This window comes from Rana temporaria, chromosome 3 (assembly GCF_905171775.1).
Source record: "Rana temporaria chromosome 3, aRanTem1.1, whole genome shotgun sequence".
Classification (NCBI taxonomy): Eukaryota; Metazoa; Chordata; class Amphibia; order Anura; family Ranidae; genus Rana; species Rana temporaria.
This window is the reverse complement of record NC_053491.1, coordinates 220456644-220474018: the sequence shown is the minus strand read 5'-3', so window position 1 is coordinate 220474018 and position 17375 is coordinate 220456644. Positions and strand designations below refer to the sequence as shown.

Below are 17375 nucleotides of genomic sequence, written 5' to 3'. Positions count from 1 at the left end.
TGTCCTCTGTGGCTGTGCTATTTTTCTCAATAATTTTCATCCATATTGCAGGGACCAGACATTACATTAAAGACGCAAGCAGTTTTAAATTACTTTTTTCTTATAGTAATCTCATTTTGTGCAGGGACAGTTCTTAACAGGAATACTATAGACACCCAGCAGGTACAATATTTAAAGGTATTTTTTATTTTTATTTATTTTTATTTAAGCATCATTAAAATCACTGCTCCAGAAAAAACGACCGTTTTTAAAACTTTTTTTCCATTGATACATGTTCCCTGGGGCAAGACCCGGGTTCTCAAAGACGTTTTATGACAATAACTTGCATATTAGGCTTTAAAATTAGAACTTTTGAATTCGAACGTTCGAGTCCCATAGACATCAATGGGGTTCTAAATGTTCGCGCGAACGGTCGGTCCGTTCGAAGTTTCTGGTGCAAACCGAATGGGGGAGTGTTCGGCTCATCCCTAATGGTTACATTCCTTGTAATAGGAATACAAGTGACACAATTTGTTTTAAAAGAACAGTGTAGAAATAAAAAATAAATAGTAAAATAAATACGCGCCTGTCCCGCCAAGCTCACGTGCAGTAGCGAACACATACGTGATGAGCGCCTGCATATGAAAACGATGTTCAAACCACACATGTGTGGTATCGCTGCGATCGTTAGAGCGAGAGCAATAATTCTAGCCCTCGACCTTCTCTGTAACTCAAAACATGCAACATGTAGAATTTTTTAAATATCGCCTACGGAGATTTTTAAGGGTAAAAGTTTGTCGCCATTCCACGAGTGGGTGCAGTTTTGAAACGTGGCATATTGGTTATCAATTTACTCGGCCTAACTCATCTTTCACAATATAAAAAAAAATAATTGGGCTAACATTACTGTTGTCTTATTTTTTAATTAAAAAAGTGTATTTTTTCCAGAAAAGTGTGCTTGTAAGACCGCTGTGCAAATACGGTGTGACAGAAATTATTGCAATGAACACCATTTTATTCCCTAGGGTGTTAGAAAAAAATATATATAATGTTTGGGGGTTCTAAGTAATTTTCTAGCAAAAAAAAATATTTTAACTTGTAAACACCAAATCTCAAAACGAGACTCCATAAGTGATCCATAAGTGATTAAACTAATACTTTGTTCAAGCACCTTTTGATTGTATTACAGCAGTCTTTTTGGTTATGAGTCTGTCAGCATGGCACATCTTGACATGGCAATATTTTCCCTCTCTTCCATGCAAAAACACTCTCCTATGCACAGCCCTCTTCAGATCACCCCACAGTTTTTCAATCAGATTCAGGTCTGGGGTCTGGCTGGGCCATTACAAAACTGTAATTTTCTTCACCATTCCTTTGTTGATTTGGATGTATGCTTTGGGTCGTTGTCATGTTCAGCTTTCTAGCAGAAGCCTGAAGGTTTTGTGCCAATATTGACTGGTATTTGGATCTGTTCATAATTCCCTCTACCTTGACTAAGGCCCATGTTCCAGCTGAAGAAAAACCGACCCAAAGCATGATGCTTCCACCACCATGCTTCACGGTGGGTATGGTGTTCTTTTGGTGATGTGCAGGGTTGTTTTTGCACCAAACATATCTTTTGGAATTTTGGCCAAAAAGTTCAACCTTGGTTTCATCAGATCCTAACACATTTTCCCACATGCTTTTGGGGGACTTTAGATTTAGCAAAATTTAGCTCGGATGGTTTGTACATTGTTGTCACATGTACCACACAGCCAGTACTTGCCAAATATTCCTGAAGCTCCTTTAATGTTGCTGTAGACCTCTTGGCAGCCTTCCTGACCAGTTTTCTTCTCATCTTTTCATGAATTTTGGAGGGACGTCCAGTAATGTCATTGTTGTGCCAAATTTTCTCCACTTGATGATGGCGGTCTTTACTGTGTTGCAAGTTATATCTAATGCCTTGGAAATTATTTTGTACCCTTCTCCTGACTGAAACCTTTTAACAGTGAGATCCCTCTGGTGCCTTGGAAGTCCTCTGTGGACTTTGGCTTTTGCTGTAGAATGCAACTAAGAAAATGTCAGGAAAGACCTACTAAAACAGTTGAACTTTATTTGGGGTTAATCAAAAGGCACTTTAAATGATGGCAGGTGTGTACTGACTCCTATTTAAATGAGTTTAAATGTGATTTCTTAATTCTGAACACAGCTACATCTCCAGTTATAAGAGGGTGTGCACACTTATGCAACCACATTATTTATTTATTTTATTTTTACTTCCGCCCCCTAAAAGATTTTTTTTTTTTTTTTCAATTGAGTTGTACAGTTTATAAGACACATTATAGGTGGAAAAAGTTCTGAAATGATTTATCTTTGTCTCATTTTTTAACATCACAGAAACCTGACATTTTAATAGGGGTGTGTAGACTTTATTATATCCACTGTAAATAAAATAGACTGTGTAGTTTGCACTGTTTTGACTACCCTAAAATGATAAAAAGTGGCACTTGATTGGTTTTTATTTGTTATTAATCTATCTCAGTAAGTCAGTCTGCCGCTATTAAATTAATGTTTTTAGGTTTTAAATGATGTAGCTTCATTGGATGGTTATGGCAGGTGCTCAGTTTAAGTTAAATTTAATATATCATGAAAACCATAATAATTAAATTTATGCGTTTATTGCAATTGACATATTAATTTGCAGCACTATTGCCATACATTTCTATAATGGGTAGTTTTATCCTACTTACCTTGGCCTTACACATTTTTAACTCCAAAGCTTTGAAATCCATATGGTCAATTAACGATCTCATGAAGGAGCTGGAAAACATTTGTTAAAGAGAAAGAATAATAATTAGCTTTAGGTTTATATATATTTTTTGTGCATTAAACTTTTTTCTCGAGAACTGCAGTTGTCAACACTGGTTACCCGTGTGGCTTCATTACTAATTCTCAGCAAGGAACTTTTAAAGCAAGTAAGGAGGAAATGGGAAAGGACCTAAGGCTGACATGTTACAAAGACTGTCATAAAATATACCTACCTTTCACAAGTTTGTTAGATTACTTACTTGCTAAAATGAGACCGATCATGTGGGTCTGTGGGAGATTGGCCTATTAGAGAGTGACTACCTAGTCACCTTATCGGTAGTCCACTACTTATGGCTCAGAATACAAACACCATTATTTTACATGCAAAACTGCGCGAGGAAGCTCTACTTTTCAATCTTGGTTCATCAGGGTATGTGGTCAGACAGAGGGCTGCTGTTAGAAACTACGGGGGCCCATACAACCAACCTAAACACAGTTTACTATGCTTCAGTTATGGATGAACACAGTGAGTAGGAAGGAGGGGAGGGAAGCTGGCAGCACTGCGAAGGTAGGTGGGCACACAGAGGGGCCTGGGCAGCAGGAGAACATGTATGGTGCACAGGGAGGGTGATTGGTGTAGCAGGGGAGCAATTACTGGAACTGGTCCCCTGTATGGCTCTCTCTGCAGCAGCTGAAAGTTGGTGAGAGGGAGAGAAGAAGCCAGCTTTCAGATTCTGCAGAGTGAGCCATACAGGGGATTGGTTCTAGTAGTTGATAAATCCCCCCCCCCCCCAGATGCACTGATCACTCTCCCTGCCCACATCTGATTCCCCTTGCTGTCTGGGCCCACCTGCTTGCCCAGGCCCGATACAGGAGGACCAGTGGTAGCCCCTTATCCACAGCCCTAGTCAGACAAGTAACATCATAACCAAAGGATGCCAATAGACTAAAGGTACACAAGAAGGAAGGATAGGACAAGAATGGACATATGCACCGTGCCAGGTATTTACCCCATGACCATCCACATGTTAAAAAATATTCGCAATAGATGCCAATCAGTGCCCACATATGGGCACTGACTGGCAACATGATGCCCAGCAATGCCACCATCAGTTTTATCAGTGCCACCCCTCAGTGTTCATCAGTGCCACCTCTCAGTGACCATCCATGCCCATCAGTGCCCATCTGTGCCACCTATCAGTGCCACCCATAAGTACCCATCAGTGCCGCCTATGAGTGCCCATCAGTGCCGCCTATGAGTGCCCATCAGTGCCGCATACCAGCGCCGCCTATCAGTGCCCATCAGTGTCGCCTATCAGTGCCCATCAGTGACGCCAATCAGTGACCATCATCAGTGCCCATCAGTGCCACCTCATTGGTGCCACCTCATCTGCGCCCATCAGTGCTGCCTTATCAGTGCCCATCAGTGCAGGCATATCAGTGCCTGTAATTGAAGAAGAAAACTTACTAATTTCCAAAAAAATTAACAGAAAAATATAAAAACTTTATTTTTTTCAAACTTTTCAGTATTTTTTTAGTTGTTGCGCAAATAATAAAAATCGCAGAGGTGATCAAATACTACCAAAAGAAAGCCCTATTTCTGTGAACAAAATGATAAAAATTTTATTTGGGTACAATGTAGCATGACCGTGCAATTGTCATTCAAATTGCGACAGCGCTGAAAGCTGAAAATCGGCTTGGGCAGGAAGATGCGTAAGTGCCTGGTATTGAAGTGGTTAAATAATTAAATCTCAAGAACAAGCAAGCACCAAATACACTGTTGAAATACTTTTACTTTATGGGAATTGTATGTCACTGACTTCTAATTCCACCCCACCAGTATTGTGACACAAATGCCCATACTAGACAATTTAAAAAGTATTATTGTGCTCATTAGACCTAAAAAAGAAAAAAAAAAAAAAACATTTTTTTTTTTTTACTCACCTGGAAATGCCTGTTGCTATGCGGTCCCACGAAATCTGCCTTTGGAATCACCTAGGATTCTGACATCATCTCCTTCGGCTCCTCAGCACGTTAATGCTCCTGGTAAATGTGTGTCATCATTTCCCAGGATGCAGTGTGCTCCCCCATTATAACTCCCCATCCAAGACTTCCAGGAAGTAAGTGCTTGTGGGCTTCACAATGCCCGCAAGCAAAATGACAACGGTGTGAACATAGTTTCATAAACTATCTTTTTTGAATAACTATGCGGAGCGGCGGCGGGTTGTAAAATAGTAAGTGACCGGATTTATATTATAAAAACGCAGAATGAAAGGACATACATTTAAAAAATGCTAATTCTGGTTGAAACCCTGCTTTAAATAACTCTTCCACAGGGGCAATGACAAAGTTAAGAAGTCTAATGATAAAGCATATTGAACATTATAGATAACAAAAAAGAAATATTTAAGTACCGACACATACTGATGTGTAGCAAACTTACATAAACACTTAAGCTACTATACTTATCAGCCACGTCAAGTTTAAAAACAGTTCAGACTCTGGATCCAGTAGTTGCCCTTGTCGAGCATGCCTCCAGTGTAGAGAGAATTACGGTGGATCCTGCATCCAAAGGCAACATCCTCCCCTCGTCTCAGTGATGCCCTACATTTCCAACTTTTCTTGGAGGGTTTTTCCTCCAAGAGGGAAGGAAAGAAATCTACCTTACACTGCACCCACCATACCTCATAACCCACTCTACACAGAAGGTTATCAGCTGTTCCTAACTCTGGAGGTCACCATTAGGCCTGGAGAGGTCCGGGACTTGGCTACACTTGCACATGATTGGATGATGGAAGTCAGCCGAGATTCACCTCTTTTACTACAATCTGGGGTGAATTGCCTTGCAAAGTGAACAGTCTATTTGCCTTTCGTAAATCACCCCTCTGTTTTCATTCCTTTTGGGAAGATTTCTGCTCTAACGCTGTGACGACATGAAGCGATGGGAAATCTCTCTGTTTTGTCTAAAACAGGGGTACTGCCTATCACTATACATGTAAATAGTTAACAAGTTACATATAAGCAGATAACCACAATTAATATATTCATCATTATGATGAATATATTAATTGTTGGGTATCTGCTTATATACAACTTGTTAACTATTTACATGTATAGTGATAGGCAGTATTATTGTGGCTAGGCTGATATCCAAATTTGTAAGCGCTCGAGGATTGGAGATCGGGTAGGGACGACCTTTAGTGAAGTTGGACTTGGTCCGGTTTACACAGGATATTCCTATCTGTGTTCCAGTGACCAGTGCTTATTATGTTACTTCCGGTGTCTCTGGTTCCCGTTCTCGGATATTCTTGGCATTTCCTATTTGGAAGAATGCAGCGGATTGTCATTGGTTACTGCTACATGAGAGTGAGGCTTGGTTGCTCCTCCGTGGGTATATGTAAGGTGAACGTTCAGTGCGTCGCCCGTGCCCTTTGATAACGTCATGTATGACGAAACATGTCAGGGTCGGAGCCACACATTGACGTCACCGGGTTAACGTGACCCCGGAAGCACAGGTGTACGTTTGTTTTTTATGTTATTTTCTGCCGGCAATCTTAAAACCGTTCTAGTGTACATGTTACACTTTTTTTTTTTAAAAAACCCAGTTTTTTGGTACTTCACCATCTCGAGCCTCCGTTTGTTTTTCCCTCTGTGATTCCCTGTGGGATACCAAGTTTAGAGCGGATCGCTCCGAGGAGACAGCCATCCGTACAGATTGTGTGAAGACCAGCTGGAAGTTGAGGAGCCTATAGCCCCTACGATCTCCTATCATTGGATATACATGCCTTTTTGACCCCATCTAACAGGGGGTCCAACTTGTCTGGTAAGAACATTCACTTACCTTTCCCCGGGTGTGACCCTGAGGAATTCCTCCTTTCAATCAACACTTATCTGAATCGGTGGTGGACTGTATTCTTTCATCTTTTTACTTTTTTCACTGTTTGGATATATTTGAAATTGGACAATCTTTTTTATTTTCATTTTTTCTTATATTTGTTGTTTGAACACTTGGTATCAGTATGATTATTCAGAGGGACTACTTTGTAATTTTTTATTCACTCAATATTTACATATATTTTTTATTTCATTCAGTATATTTAGTTTTCTATTCATGCACTTTTATGCATAATGGTCAGGTTGTGTCGAGTTTTGTAGCGCAACCTATTCCCCTCTTGTTTTTTACAGACATGACTTGGCATGATGGGAATTTTAGTTCCTGAGCAACTGGAGGGCCATAGTTTGGAGACCCCTGGTCTAAAACAAAAGCACATTTTAGTACCGTAGAATAGTAAGAACTGTGCTTCATCCAAAACCTCATCTGTAGTATCTGACAGCCATTCTAGGCTCTCTCCAATTCTAGTTCCAGTGCTACAGGGGTGCTAAGCTACCCATACTGCAGGGAGTACAGCGTAATATTGCAGTTTGTGCCTAAAATGTTCTATTTACAGTGCTACACAGTAAGATAACAAAATAAATAGAAGTGTAAATTAAAGGGAAAAGATGACCTCAACAAGTGTTTCCATACTAATCAATTTAACCAAATTTGAATGGAGGAAACTGAAAGGTATTGCAAGGGGTATAGCTGCAAGACATCATTGTCAATTTGTATTTCATTTTAATATAGATTATTTCTATTCCAAAAAAAACTACAAATTACTGTAATTATTAATCAGAGATCGAGAAAATATGTAAATGTAAGCATTAAGTTGTGTTCTTATTGATCATCTCAATGATGTCCACTTATACTAACATCTGTTACGGCCGAAGTGCCACATGCAAGGGTCCTATAAATATATATATTTTTTCTATCGACAAAAAATTGCAGTTATTGTTGTGAACTGCTTTAAATTAGCCTTAATACAAATTTTGGATTTAAATATAATGGTCTCATTATAAGAGATTATTGAAACAAGACAAAGGATTCACTGATCAGTTGAGACTGATCAGATGCATAACACTGCAAGACAAAATATGACTTTGTGGGGTCACAAATGAGAAAGGCTGATTAACTGCTTCCTTAATTTTAGATTTATGCTGATGGCAACTGTGATATGCTTGTGCCTTGTTGTCTACTCTGCATAACAGAAAGATGGATTATTTTAACAGAAACATTCCTCTTTTTATAGGATAAAATAATTAGTAGAGGAGGAGTGTAGATTATAGGTCTGTCTTTTGTTGATCTGAGGAAAGCATCAGACATCAGGCATCTGTCATCCGCAAATTTTAATTTTCAATCTTGACAAAACAAAGTACAGCTTCTACTTAATGCTACTATGAGTTTAGTTACAGACTTCCCCTAACACCAGGCACTGGAGCTCATTTTTGAAAAGTGGAACAAAACAAGGCTGCTAATCTAAAGCAGTTCTCTGGAAAATGAAACATCAGATCTGATTGGCCGCTGTAAGCTTCACTATTGTTCTAGTTTACTTTGTTGCAGTATTTAAATAAACTATATTAGCATAATCTTGATTTTATCAGCTCATAGCCCAGTTACTTTTTTCTTAAAATATTAAAGGGTTTGTAAAGATTTTTTTTTTGTATCTTAATAGCTTCCTTTACCTTAATGCAGTGCTGTTTTCATGTCCTCATTGTTCGTTTTTGCTCTCAAGTTGCTGTAATTCTTCTCTGATCTCCACACTTCCTGGTTGTCTGTTTCCTGGTGACCACAGTACTAGGAGCTTTCTCTCTGTGGTCACTCACTTCAAGGAGGTGTGATTACTGTGTGTCTAAAACCCCTCAGCACCAATCAGTTTCGTTTTCCAAACCATAACTGCCCTGTATTGGCTCTGTGGCTCTGTACAGCAGAGGCAGGAAACAACATGCAAAAACGAAACTAGAAACTGCAGGTACATTATATGATTGATTTTTATCTATTTTTAATCATTTTTAAAAGGAATCAGTTAACTATTATGTCTCTAAAGCCTGTAAACAGTCATTTCAGCAAAAAAATTTTTTCCTTTACAACTCCTTTAACCTCCCTGGCGGTATGATTCTTTCAGAAAAAAGGTGCTGAAAGCGGTACCATTATTTGCAAGGAAATTTGGCGTTTTATACTGTAGGTCTGTCATTTTTAGGAATAACTCACTTAAATCTGACCAAACAAGAGACTAGTAGGCATCCCGGGTATGACATTTTTTTAAAAACAAAATTATAAATTATAATATAATAAATAATTATAAATAATTATAACAAATAATAATATAATTATAATAAAAAATATTCAATAATGTAATCAACTCAAAATCACTGAAATTTGCTCAGTTGCAGAATTGTTGCTGTCATTATTATTTTTTTTTTATGACGAATTTCCCCACAAATCGCTATCGCACAATTCTGCAAGTGATTATAATTTATTAAACAAAAGAAAGCCGCTCCACAAACAGTCTATTTAGATACACAGTCTATGAGGGTGTAATTTGGTCCGTAGTTGATTAGATGGCACTTGTATGGTCACGGGTTATTCAGATACAATCCTGGCAATGGTAGCTCCTACGTTCCACACCACCCAGTGACACATATACACAAAGTGACCCTCCACCGGAAAGAAAAGCCGCTTACCAGAAGGCAAGCGGTTAGGGCAGATGGCTATAACCCAGCCTAGGCCTTTAATCCTTGAATACTTTCACCAGGAAGCCCTCCGTCCCCTGAGCGTGATATTCCTCAGCTCCACCGTTTAAATATGGACGAGAAAAGAGGCGCACATAGCGTAACTCTGTGACATACACTTTTATTTAAAAAAGGATAAAATATACTCACAAACGAGCGTGTAAAATCAGCATAACAATAAAATTGCCGGCCGGCATACAGGAGCCCTACTCCTTGGCGTTGTGACGTCACTGCGTGATCCTCCCAGGCACGTTTCGTCGCTATTGGACGTTGTCAATAGCGTTATGGACGTTATTATCGCTGTTTTCTAGCTGCTCTAAAACCATTTTTGACATAAAGGGACACTTTTGGTTGCTATGGACAATCTACAGTTTGCAGTCAGAAAGAACAGTTTTTATTATATAAAAGTGCATGTAGGGCACTGGGCAGACCACTAGGGACAAGGTGGGTGTGTATTTTTTACATACAGTACTGTAATCTATAAGATTATAGTATACTGTATGTATTGTGTTTGTTTACCTTTTTTAATTTGGCGCCGATCTCCGCTCCCGTGCGTCGTAATGTCGCAGGGAACGGAGATCGGCGGCACAGGAGGATGCTGTGTGAATCGAGTGAGGTCGCGCTCGCTCACACAGCGCGGTGGCATCGCTGGATCCAGGGACAAGGTAAGTAAACACAGTCTGTGGATCCAGCGAGGCAAGCTCGAGTCTGACTCGGGGGTTACCGCTTTTGGTATGAAAATCGGTCGTCTGTATGCTTACCTTTCCCAGGTAAACCCATGCATGCACGATAAGAGTTCGACGCATGCGTGGTAGCATACAAGTTGATGACGTCACCGCGTTCTTGCCATTAAAAAAAAAGCGGTTCTTTTGAATGGCACGGCTTTGAAAGACAAGCTTGCCAGAAATCCCGTCAGGAAAACCAAAGTTTTTTCCTGGCGGGATTCCCGGCTGTGTGTACAGGGTCTGAGAGGACAAAGGAGAGGTTCATGAGCTCACGGAGAACATTACAAGGAGGCAGAAACATTAGATGTACAGTAGATGTAGATGGATTATTTTTGGAGAATAAGTTTATTGTTTAGTTCTGTTATACTTCAGAGAAAGACCTGGAATATTATTAACATCACTCAATAAACCAAGAGGTGTGAACCACTTCTCTGGTTTGGCATTGTTAGTAAGGGCAAAAAAATTAGGAGTTGGGAAAGGCACTAAAAATAACAAGAATCTTTTTCTTTTTCTTTTTTTTTGTTTACATTTTTCCTGCTTTATGAAGCTCAGAAGACATAGTAGACTTAATTGTTTTATTTGTTTTCCTTCAAGTTAAGTTTTATTTTAAATGATAAATCATCTACAACTAATGACATCACATTTAAAACAATTCAAATGTTGCTTTCCTGCAATTAGCATTTCTGTAGTGTGTATGAGTACACCTTATCCCCAACATGGCATTCTGTGTAGGGATGAGCCTGATGTTCAAATCGAATTTATGTTCGACTCGAACATCGGGTGTTCGTCTGTTCACTGAATTTAGAACATTATGGAAAATTAGAACATTATGGGGCATTCGCGGGAAATTCGAGCGCCTGCGGACTGCCCCATAATGAACAGCGAGACCATCAATGCACTGCAAGATCGCAGTGCATTGACCTGCATGCTTTGGCCAATCACAGCGTGCTCTGCTGTGACAGCCATAAATGGCCAGAGGCAGGGTGCCTTTGGACAATCAAGACTCAGGGGGGCGGAGTCCACACCCTGCACTATGTTAGGCTGCTTACATAGCGAGTGCACATAGTTTTATGAATGAGAGCAGCAAAATGACATTTGTAAAACAAAAAATGTCATTTAAAACTGTTTGCGGCTGTAATGTTTTGCCGAATCCCGGAAGTATAGATAAAAATCATTGAAAAAAACGCCATGGGTTTCCCCCCCCAGTCCATTACCAGGCCCTTTTTCGTTTTAGCCAGAATCGTGCAGCTCTACTGTGTCATAAACAAGAGTCTAAATGGAGACAAACTAACCTCAGCACAAGCATTTGTAAAAAATTTAACTTTCTATTACACATGCTTTTCTGAACACAGACTAACCTAAAGAACTTTATTAACATAGTCAGTGTCCACTTAGCAACCAGCAACTGTTGTATAAAGATTGCAGCAGTCAGGAGTATGTAATACAAAACATAGTGGGCCAGATTCAGATAGGTTAGCGGATCTTTAGATCCGCGTAACCTATCTGATTTACGTTACGCCGCCGCTATTTTTTGAAGCAAGTGCTTTATTCAGAAAGCACTTGCCTCTAAAGTTGCGGCGGCGTATCGTAATTCCCCCGGCGGAATTCAAATTCCGCGGCTAGGGGGCGTGTAGTATTTAAATCAGGCACGTTCCCGCGCCGATCGAACAGCACATGCGCCGTCCGCAAATTTACCCAGCGTGCATTGCTCCAAATGACGTCGCAAGGACGTCATTGGTTTCGACGTTAACGACGTTAACGGAAATTACGTGCGGCCGTATTCGCAAACGACTTACGCAAACAACATAAAAAATTAAAAACTCGGCGCGGGAACGACGGCTATACTTAACGCTATAGCAGGGGTAACTTTCCGCCGGAAAAAGTCGAACGCAAACGACGTAAGAAAAAAGCGCCGGGCGTTCGTTCGTTTCTGAATCGGCGTAAATGCTCATTTGCATATCCGACACGTAACAGATATGGAAGCGCCACCTAGCGGCCAGCCTGGAATTGCAGCTTAAGATCCGACGGTGTAACGCAGTAACACCTGTCGGATCTTAGGCATATCTATGCGTAACCTGATTCTATGAATCAGGCGCATAGATACGACGGCCGGACTCAGAGATACGACGGCGTATCAGGAGATATGCCGTTGTATCTTCTTTATGAATCCGACCCAGTGTATATAGTGCAGGGCTCAGGAATGTGTAATACAAGAAGTTCAGAGGGCAGGAGTATGTAATACACAGAGCACAGGGGTCAAGAAAGCAGGTACGGAGAGGTCAGGAGTAGGTAATGCCCAGAATTCAGGCATAGCAGGCTGCGGGTTCTCCACAGTTCAGATATTGACCTATTCAGCAGATCGTCCAGCTGAGGTTCTCTTCTCTTCTGCCAAGACCAGGGTCCTGTGCCGCCATGTTATCGGGAGGCTGCCAGCTCTAACAGGCTCAGCTGGTGGGCCCCTCGATGAATGAATGAAAGACTATGCACAGGGAGCACAGAGCATGTCATTCACCTAGGCCGCGCCTTCTCCTCTCCACCCTTCCTTCTCACCATGCCAGATGTGCATTTCTTCTGGGACTGGGAACCCGTGGCATACCGATCTGGACACACAGAGTTGAGCTGTCAAATAGGAAAACTACAGTGGATAGAAGAGCGAGTCTGTTGTCATAATACGATTGGATTTCGGTTTTGCTGTATTTTACTTACCCTGTGGTAAGTGTCAGTGTTAACTGTTGGTGGAGGTCTCCTGTGTGTCAGTCATCACAACGTTGTGGATCACTCCTAAACACTTTGGGTTTCCTTCTTACCATCTATTTGGGACTATGTACACATTTTTTAAAGATATATAATTTTTTTTTTTTTTTATTGGGTTTTTTCCCTCCTCTTTCACTAGTATTTGTGGACCCCAGTGTTTTTTGTGATTTTGTTCTGATCATTTGGGTCCACTCTTCCTTTATATTTGCACATATTTATTCACTTATTAATTTTCATATGCAATTCATTAATTATATAGCGCGACTCCTTTTGTAGTTTATATTGATTTAAATGTGCTTCAAACTCAAGCTCACAACATAGTGCTGGGAAAGAACAAAAGCATGGGAATCAGGATCTTGAGAAAAAAATGATGTATTAGTATGGTACTTTAGAAATTTTAGTATAATGAGATTAAGCAATTTGAAAATTGCTTTAACAGAAATGGAATGGTAGCAGACTGAAAGGTAAATTCACATAATAGCTAGTATGACAGTTATATATACGTCTCGAGTTTTGCCAAAACAGGAATGACATTTTAATTTAAGCACCTAATATGGTGTATAGAGAGACAATTGTAATAGGTGTTGATAGTAGCTGTCCTGGCAGTAGAAAAATTCCATATGAACTGAAAAGCAGGATATTGATTTACAATTAGGAGTTGTTGAAATCACTAGCATTATCAAACAACACTTTATATACTGTTATTTTATGGAGAGCGCGGTTCCACTATAAAGGATTGAAAGACTATGTCCACCACAATATCATGCTGGATTAAAGGTTGCCTTGCACAAAGTGTTACAGCAGAAGCTCCTATTGCATTGTGGGAGCTAAGCATTAGTTCACCATGTTCAAATGTATTTATTGCCCGAGATCTAAAGCTGGACTCTACGATAACCAAACTTTGCCCTATATTAAAGCTTATATATTGTATGACTTTTCAGTACCTTTTGAAATATTTAAAATTGGCCCAGTTTTGGAGATATTAATGTTGGCTTCGGCCAATGTCGTTACTTGTGCATGCACAATTTACTCTGCATTCACGGGACATTGCCTGTGCCATGATTGCAGAGAGCGCTGTGCCACGATTGTGACTTCTGTGCACTTGTACGGAAGTGACCTCATTGTTACCTGGTCATTTCAGTGGCCAGAGAGTGCAAACCCAGATGGAGTACCCAATGAAGAAGGAAGTGCCGGAGGCAGTGAAAGCTCAGCTCTGGGGGGCTTTGTTTGACAGGTATACTGTCATAATATGACAACTTTCAGTGCATACTAGCACATCATGGCATCAACCACTTGGGGCCCTTATTGTCCCCTCCCTTTCTGCTCTGCCTGGCTGCAATCTTGGATAAGGTTCTGTTATGAATTTTGTGGAGGACCCCACAATTTTTAAAAACATTTTTGTATTGAAGAGTCTGCTATGGAGCTTTAGGGGAACCACATAGCTGGCCAGCAGAATTTTTTTTTTTTAGGTTACTTTTTCTATAGAATATTCTGCAGGTGCACCACTTCAAGTGCAGGTTTAAGTCATCCCCATGCATGTTACTTAAAATAATTAATTATTTTGAATACTGCCCTAAGCCTCCGTTGAATGGTGTATTTTTAGAAATGTTGTCCAGCTAACTATGCCTTTCTTACCAAAAGTTTGCAAACGACATGATACATCTCCCGTAGGGGTTGATTTACTAAAGGCAAATAGACTGTGCACTTTGCACTTGAAATTGCGCTCCAGTTGCTCCAGAGCTTAGTAAATGAGGTAAAGTTTCAATTTGCAAAGAATACCCAATCACGTGCAAGGAAAATTAAAAAAATAGTATTTCTGCTTGCACATGATTGGATGATGGAAGTCATTTACTAAGCTCTGTAGCAACTGCTTATGCAGAGTACAAATGCACATTGCAAAGTACACAGTGGCCCGGATTCACGTAGAATCGCGTATCTTTGTGCGGGCATAATGTATCCTATTTACGTTACGCCTCCGCAACTTTTACAGGCAAGTGCCGTATTCTCAAACGAAAGTTGCGGCAGCGTTGCGTAAATAGGCCGGTGTAAGCCCGCCTAATTCAAATGTGATAGATGTGGGCGTGTGTTATGTAAATTTTATGTGACCCCACGTAAATGACGCTTTTTACGAACGGCGCATGCGCCGTCCGTGAAAGTATCCCAGTGCGCATGCTCCAAATTAACCCGCAAGAAGCCAATGCTTTCGACGTGAATGTAAATGACGCCCAGCCCTACACGCAAACGACGTCCATACTTAACATTGGTACGCCTCATGTATGCCTCATATAGCAGGGGTAACTTTGCGCCGGGAAAAGCCTAGCGTAAACGGCATATCTGTACTGCGTCGGCCGGGCGTACGTTCGTGAATTCGCGTATCTAGCTGATTTACATATTTCTAGGCATAAATCAGCGTACACGCCCCTAGCGGCCAGCGTAAATATTCAGTTAAGATCCGACGGCGTAAGAGACTTACACCGGTCGGATCTAATACAAATCTATGCGTAACTGATTCTAAGAATCAGGCGCATAGATACGCCGGCGTAACTCGTACGAGAATCCGGGCCAGTCTATTTACCTTTAGTAAATCAGCCCCATAGACTCCAATGGGGTTTGGTACTATGTTTGGGGTTTGCAGATTTTTTTCATTTGTTCAGCAATCAACTTTTCTCAGCATGCTCATCACTATCGGTGGACGTGCAGCATATTTTGGTAAAGCACTGCATAAATAATTCTTCTATGCGTGATAATAATTTGCTAATCTAAAATGACAAGTCTCATCACTTCCGCCCATTTTGTTATATGTCCTGATTCAAGCCAAATTCAGTGTAGCGGTAATAATAATGCTGCAAAATAGAATGCTGTTAAATGTCTATGCTTAAAGGTGGACCCATTTCTTTTTTGGCGGGTAATTTTACTGCCTAAAATCGTGAGCTGATGATGAATCGCTGTGAAGCCTTTGTGATTGTTCAGGATGCATTGTTGATCGAACAAAGAATGAGGACACAAGTTTGGCTCAGGACAGCAACGGATAAAACTGCTTGGGCGAATGGCGGGCTCCTGCCGACATGGCTACTTGTTGACACTGAAATGATTTCACAACAAGTGAGCAGAAACAGAAACAATTCTGTTCTCTGAGGCTATTAGCTGCAAAGTGTGGCAGTGCAGCGGTCAGCGCTGATGTCTTTCCCTGCTAATGAGCTCTGAATGCCCTATTAAACTGGGATACTATAGGACCAGAGACACTGGGACAATGGTATGCATGAATGACTCCCCCAACTCTCATTGGATGACCAAATGAATGAAGCAACTGGTAACACTCTGGCTTAAACAGAGCTGACAGTGCAGTTAAATGATCCTTTATTAAGATCTTATAGAAATAACATTTTGCATCAGCCCTATCAAGCAAGAAAGTCAAGATACTAACCTAAATCTGACTTTGAAGCTGCGTCTGCTATAAACCTCTGTCCTTGGGTGCTTTCTATAGAATTCGAATAGCTCATATCTTTCTCTTTTATAATATATTTATTGTGTACAATATGTCAAGCAACAATAATAAGGGCAGAGAAGCACGATAACTTGAAGTTACCTAAAAATATGTAGATGCGCACTCCATTGTTGTGTTTCAAGCAAAAAGTTAATACAGTTAGCATGTTGTATATCACTAATTAGTAATTTATTGAAATGTAACAAGACTTTGTCACCAAACAAGAATAAAATATTTATGGTATATATATATATATATATATATATATATATATTTATACACACACATATATATATACACAATTAGACCCGGTTCACACTGGGGCGACACGTCGGGCGGCTCAGCCGCCTGACGAGTCGCGTCCCATTGAATGCAATGGAACCGTTCTAATAGGAGCGACGCAAGTCGCTCCAACTTAGAAAAAGGTTCCTGTATGACTTCGGGGGCGGCTCGGGGCGACCTGCATTGACTTCTATACAGAAGTCGTTTTGCAAATCGCCTCTGAAGTCGTCCTCAGGACGACTTGCAGAGTCGCCCCCAAAGTCGTGCCGCTGCTGTTCGAAGCGACTCTTATGTTCTAATATTTACTGTATTTTGCATTTTGTTTTGTTTGATGAAGATCAATGTACCACGTGCACATGTACGTGAATGTTGTGTGATTTGGTATACAGATATTTGCTTTTTCTTCCTTTTTTCTTTAGAAAGAAGTTTTTTTCATCTTTCTTTCCCTGACTGACTACCGAGAAGCTGCTGCTGGGTGCTCAGTATGGTTATCTATTGAAGATTAAAATAAGGGGTCCTATTTTAATGATACTATAATGTGATCTGAACAAGGTTCATTGCTGTGTTGGTAATATGATATAGTATGTCTTTCATAACTAATAGTTGGTTTTAATGTTTAAATAATACAGAGCAAAGAATATTTTTTTTCCTTGTGCTTCGATTTATTACAGTATTATTTAAAGTGGAATGTCACCAAGTTTTAAAAAAAAAAATCAGCAGCTACAAATACTGTAATCACTGGCTTTTAAACAGCAGGT

At 40.3% G+C, this 17375-nt stretch overlaps 1 protein-coding gene across 1 annotated transcript in view; it reads right to left on the bottom strand.

Moving 5' to 3' along the window:
• LOC120932123 overlaps positions 1 to 17375 on the bottom strand; it is a 103927-nt gene that overhangs the window by 21939 nt on the left and 64613 nt on the right. Inside the window, exon 5 of the mRNA XM_040344279.1 lies at positions 2709 to 2778. Within this exon, the coding sequence (XP_040200213.1) occupies positions 2709 to 2778 (70 nt within the window). The remainder of the gene's footprint in view (positions 1 to 2708; positions 2779 to 17375) is intronic.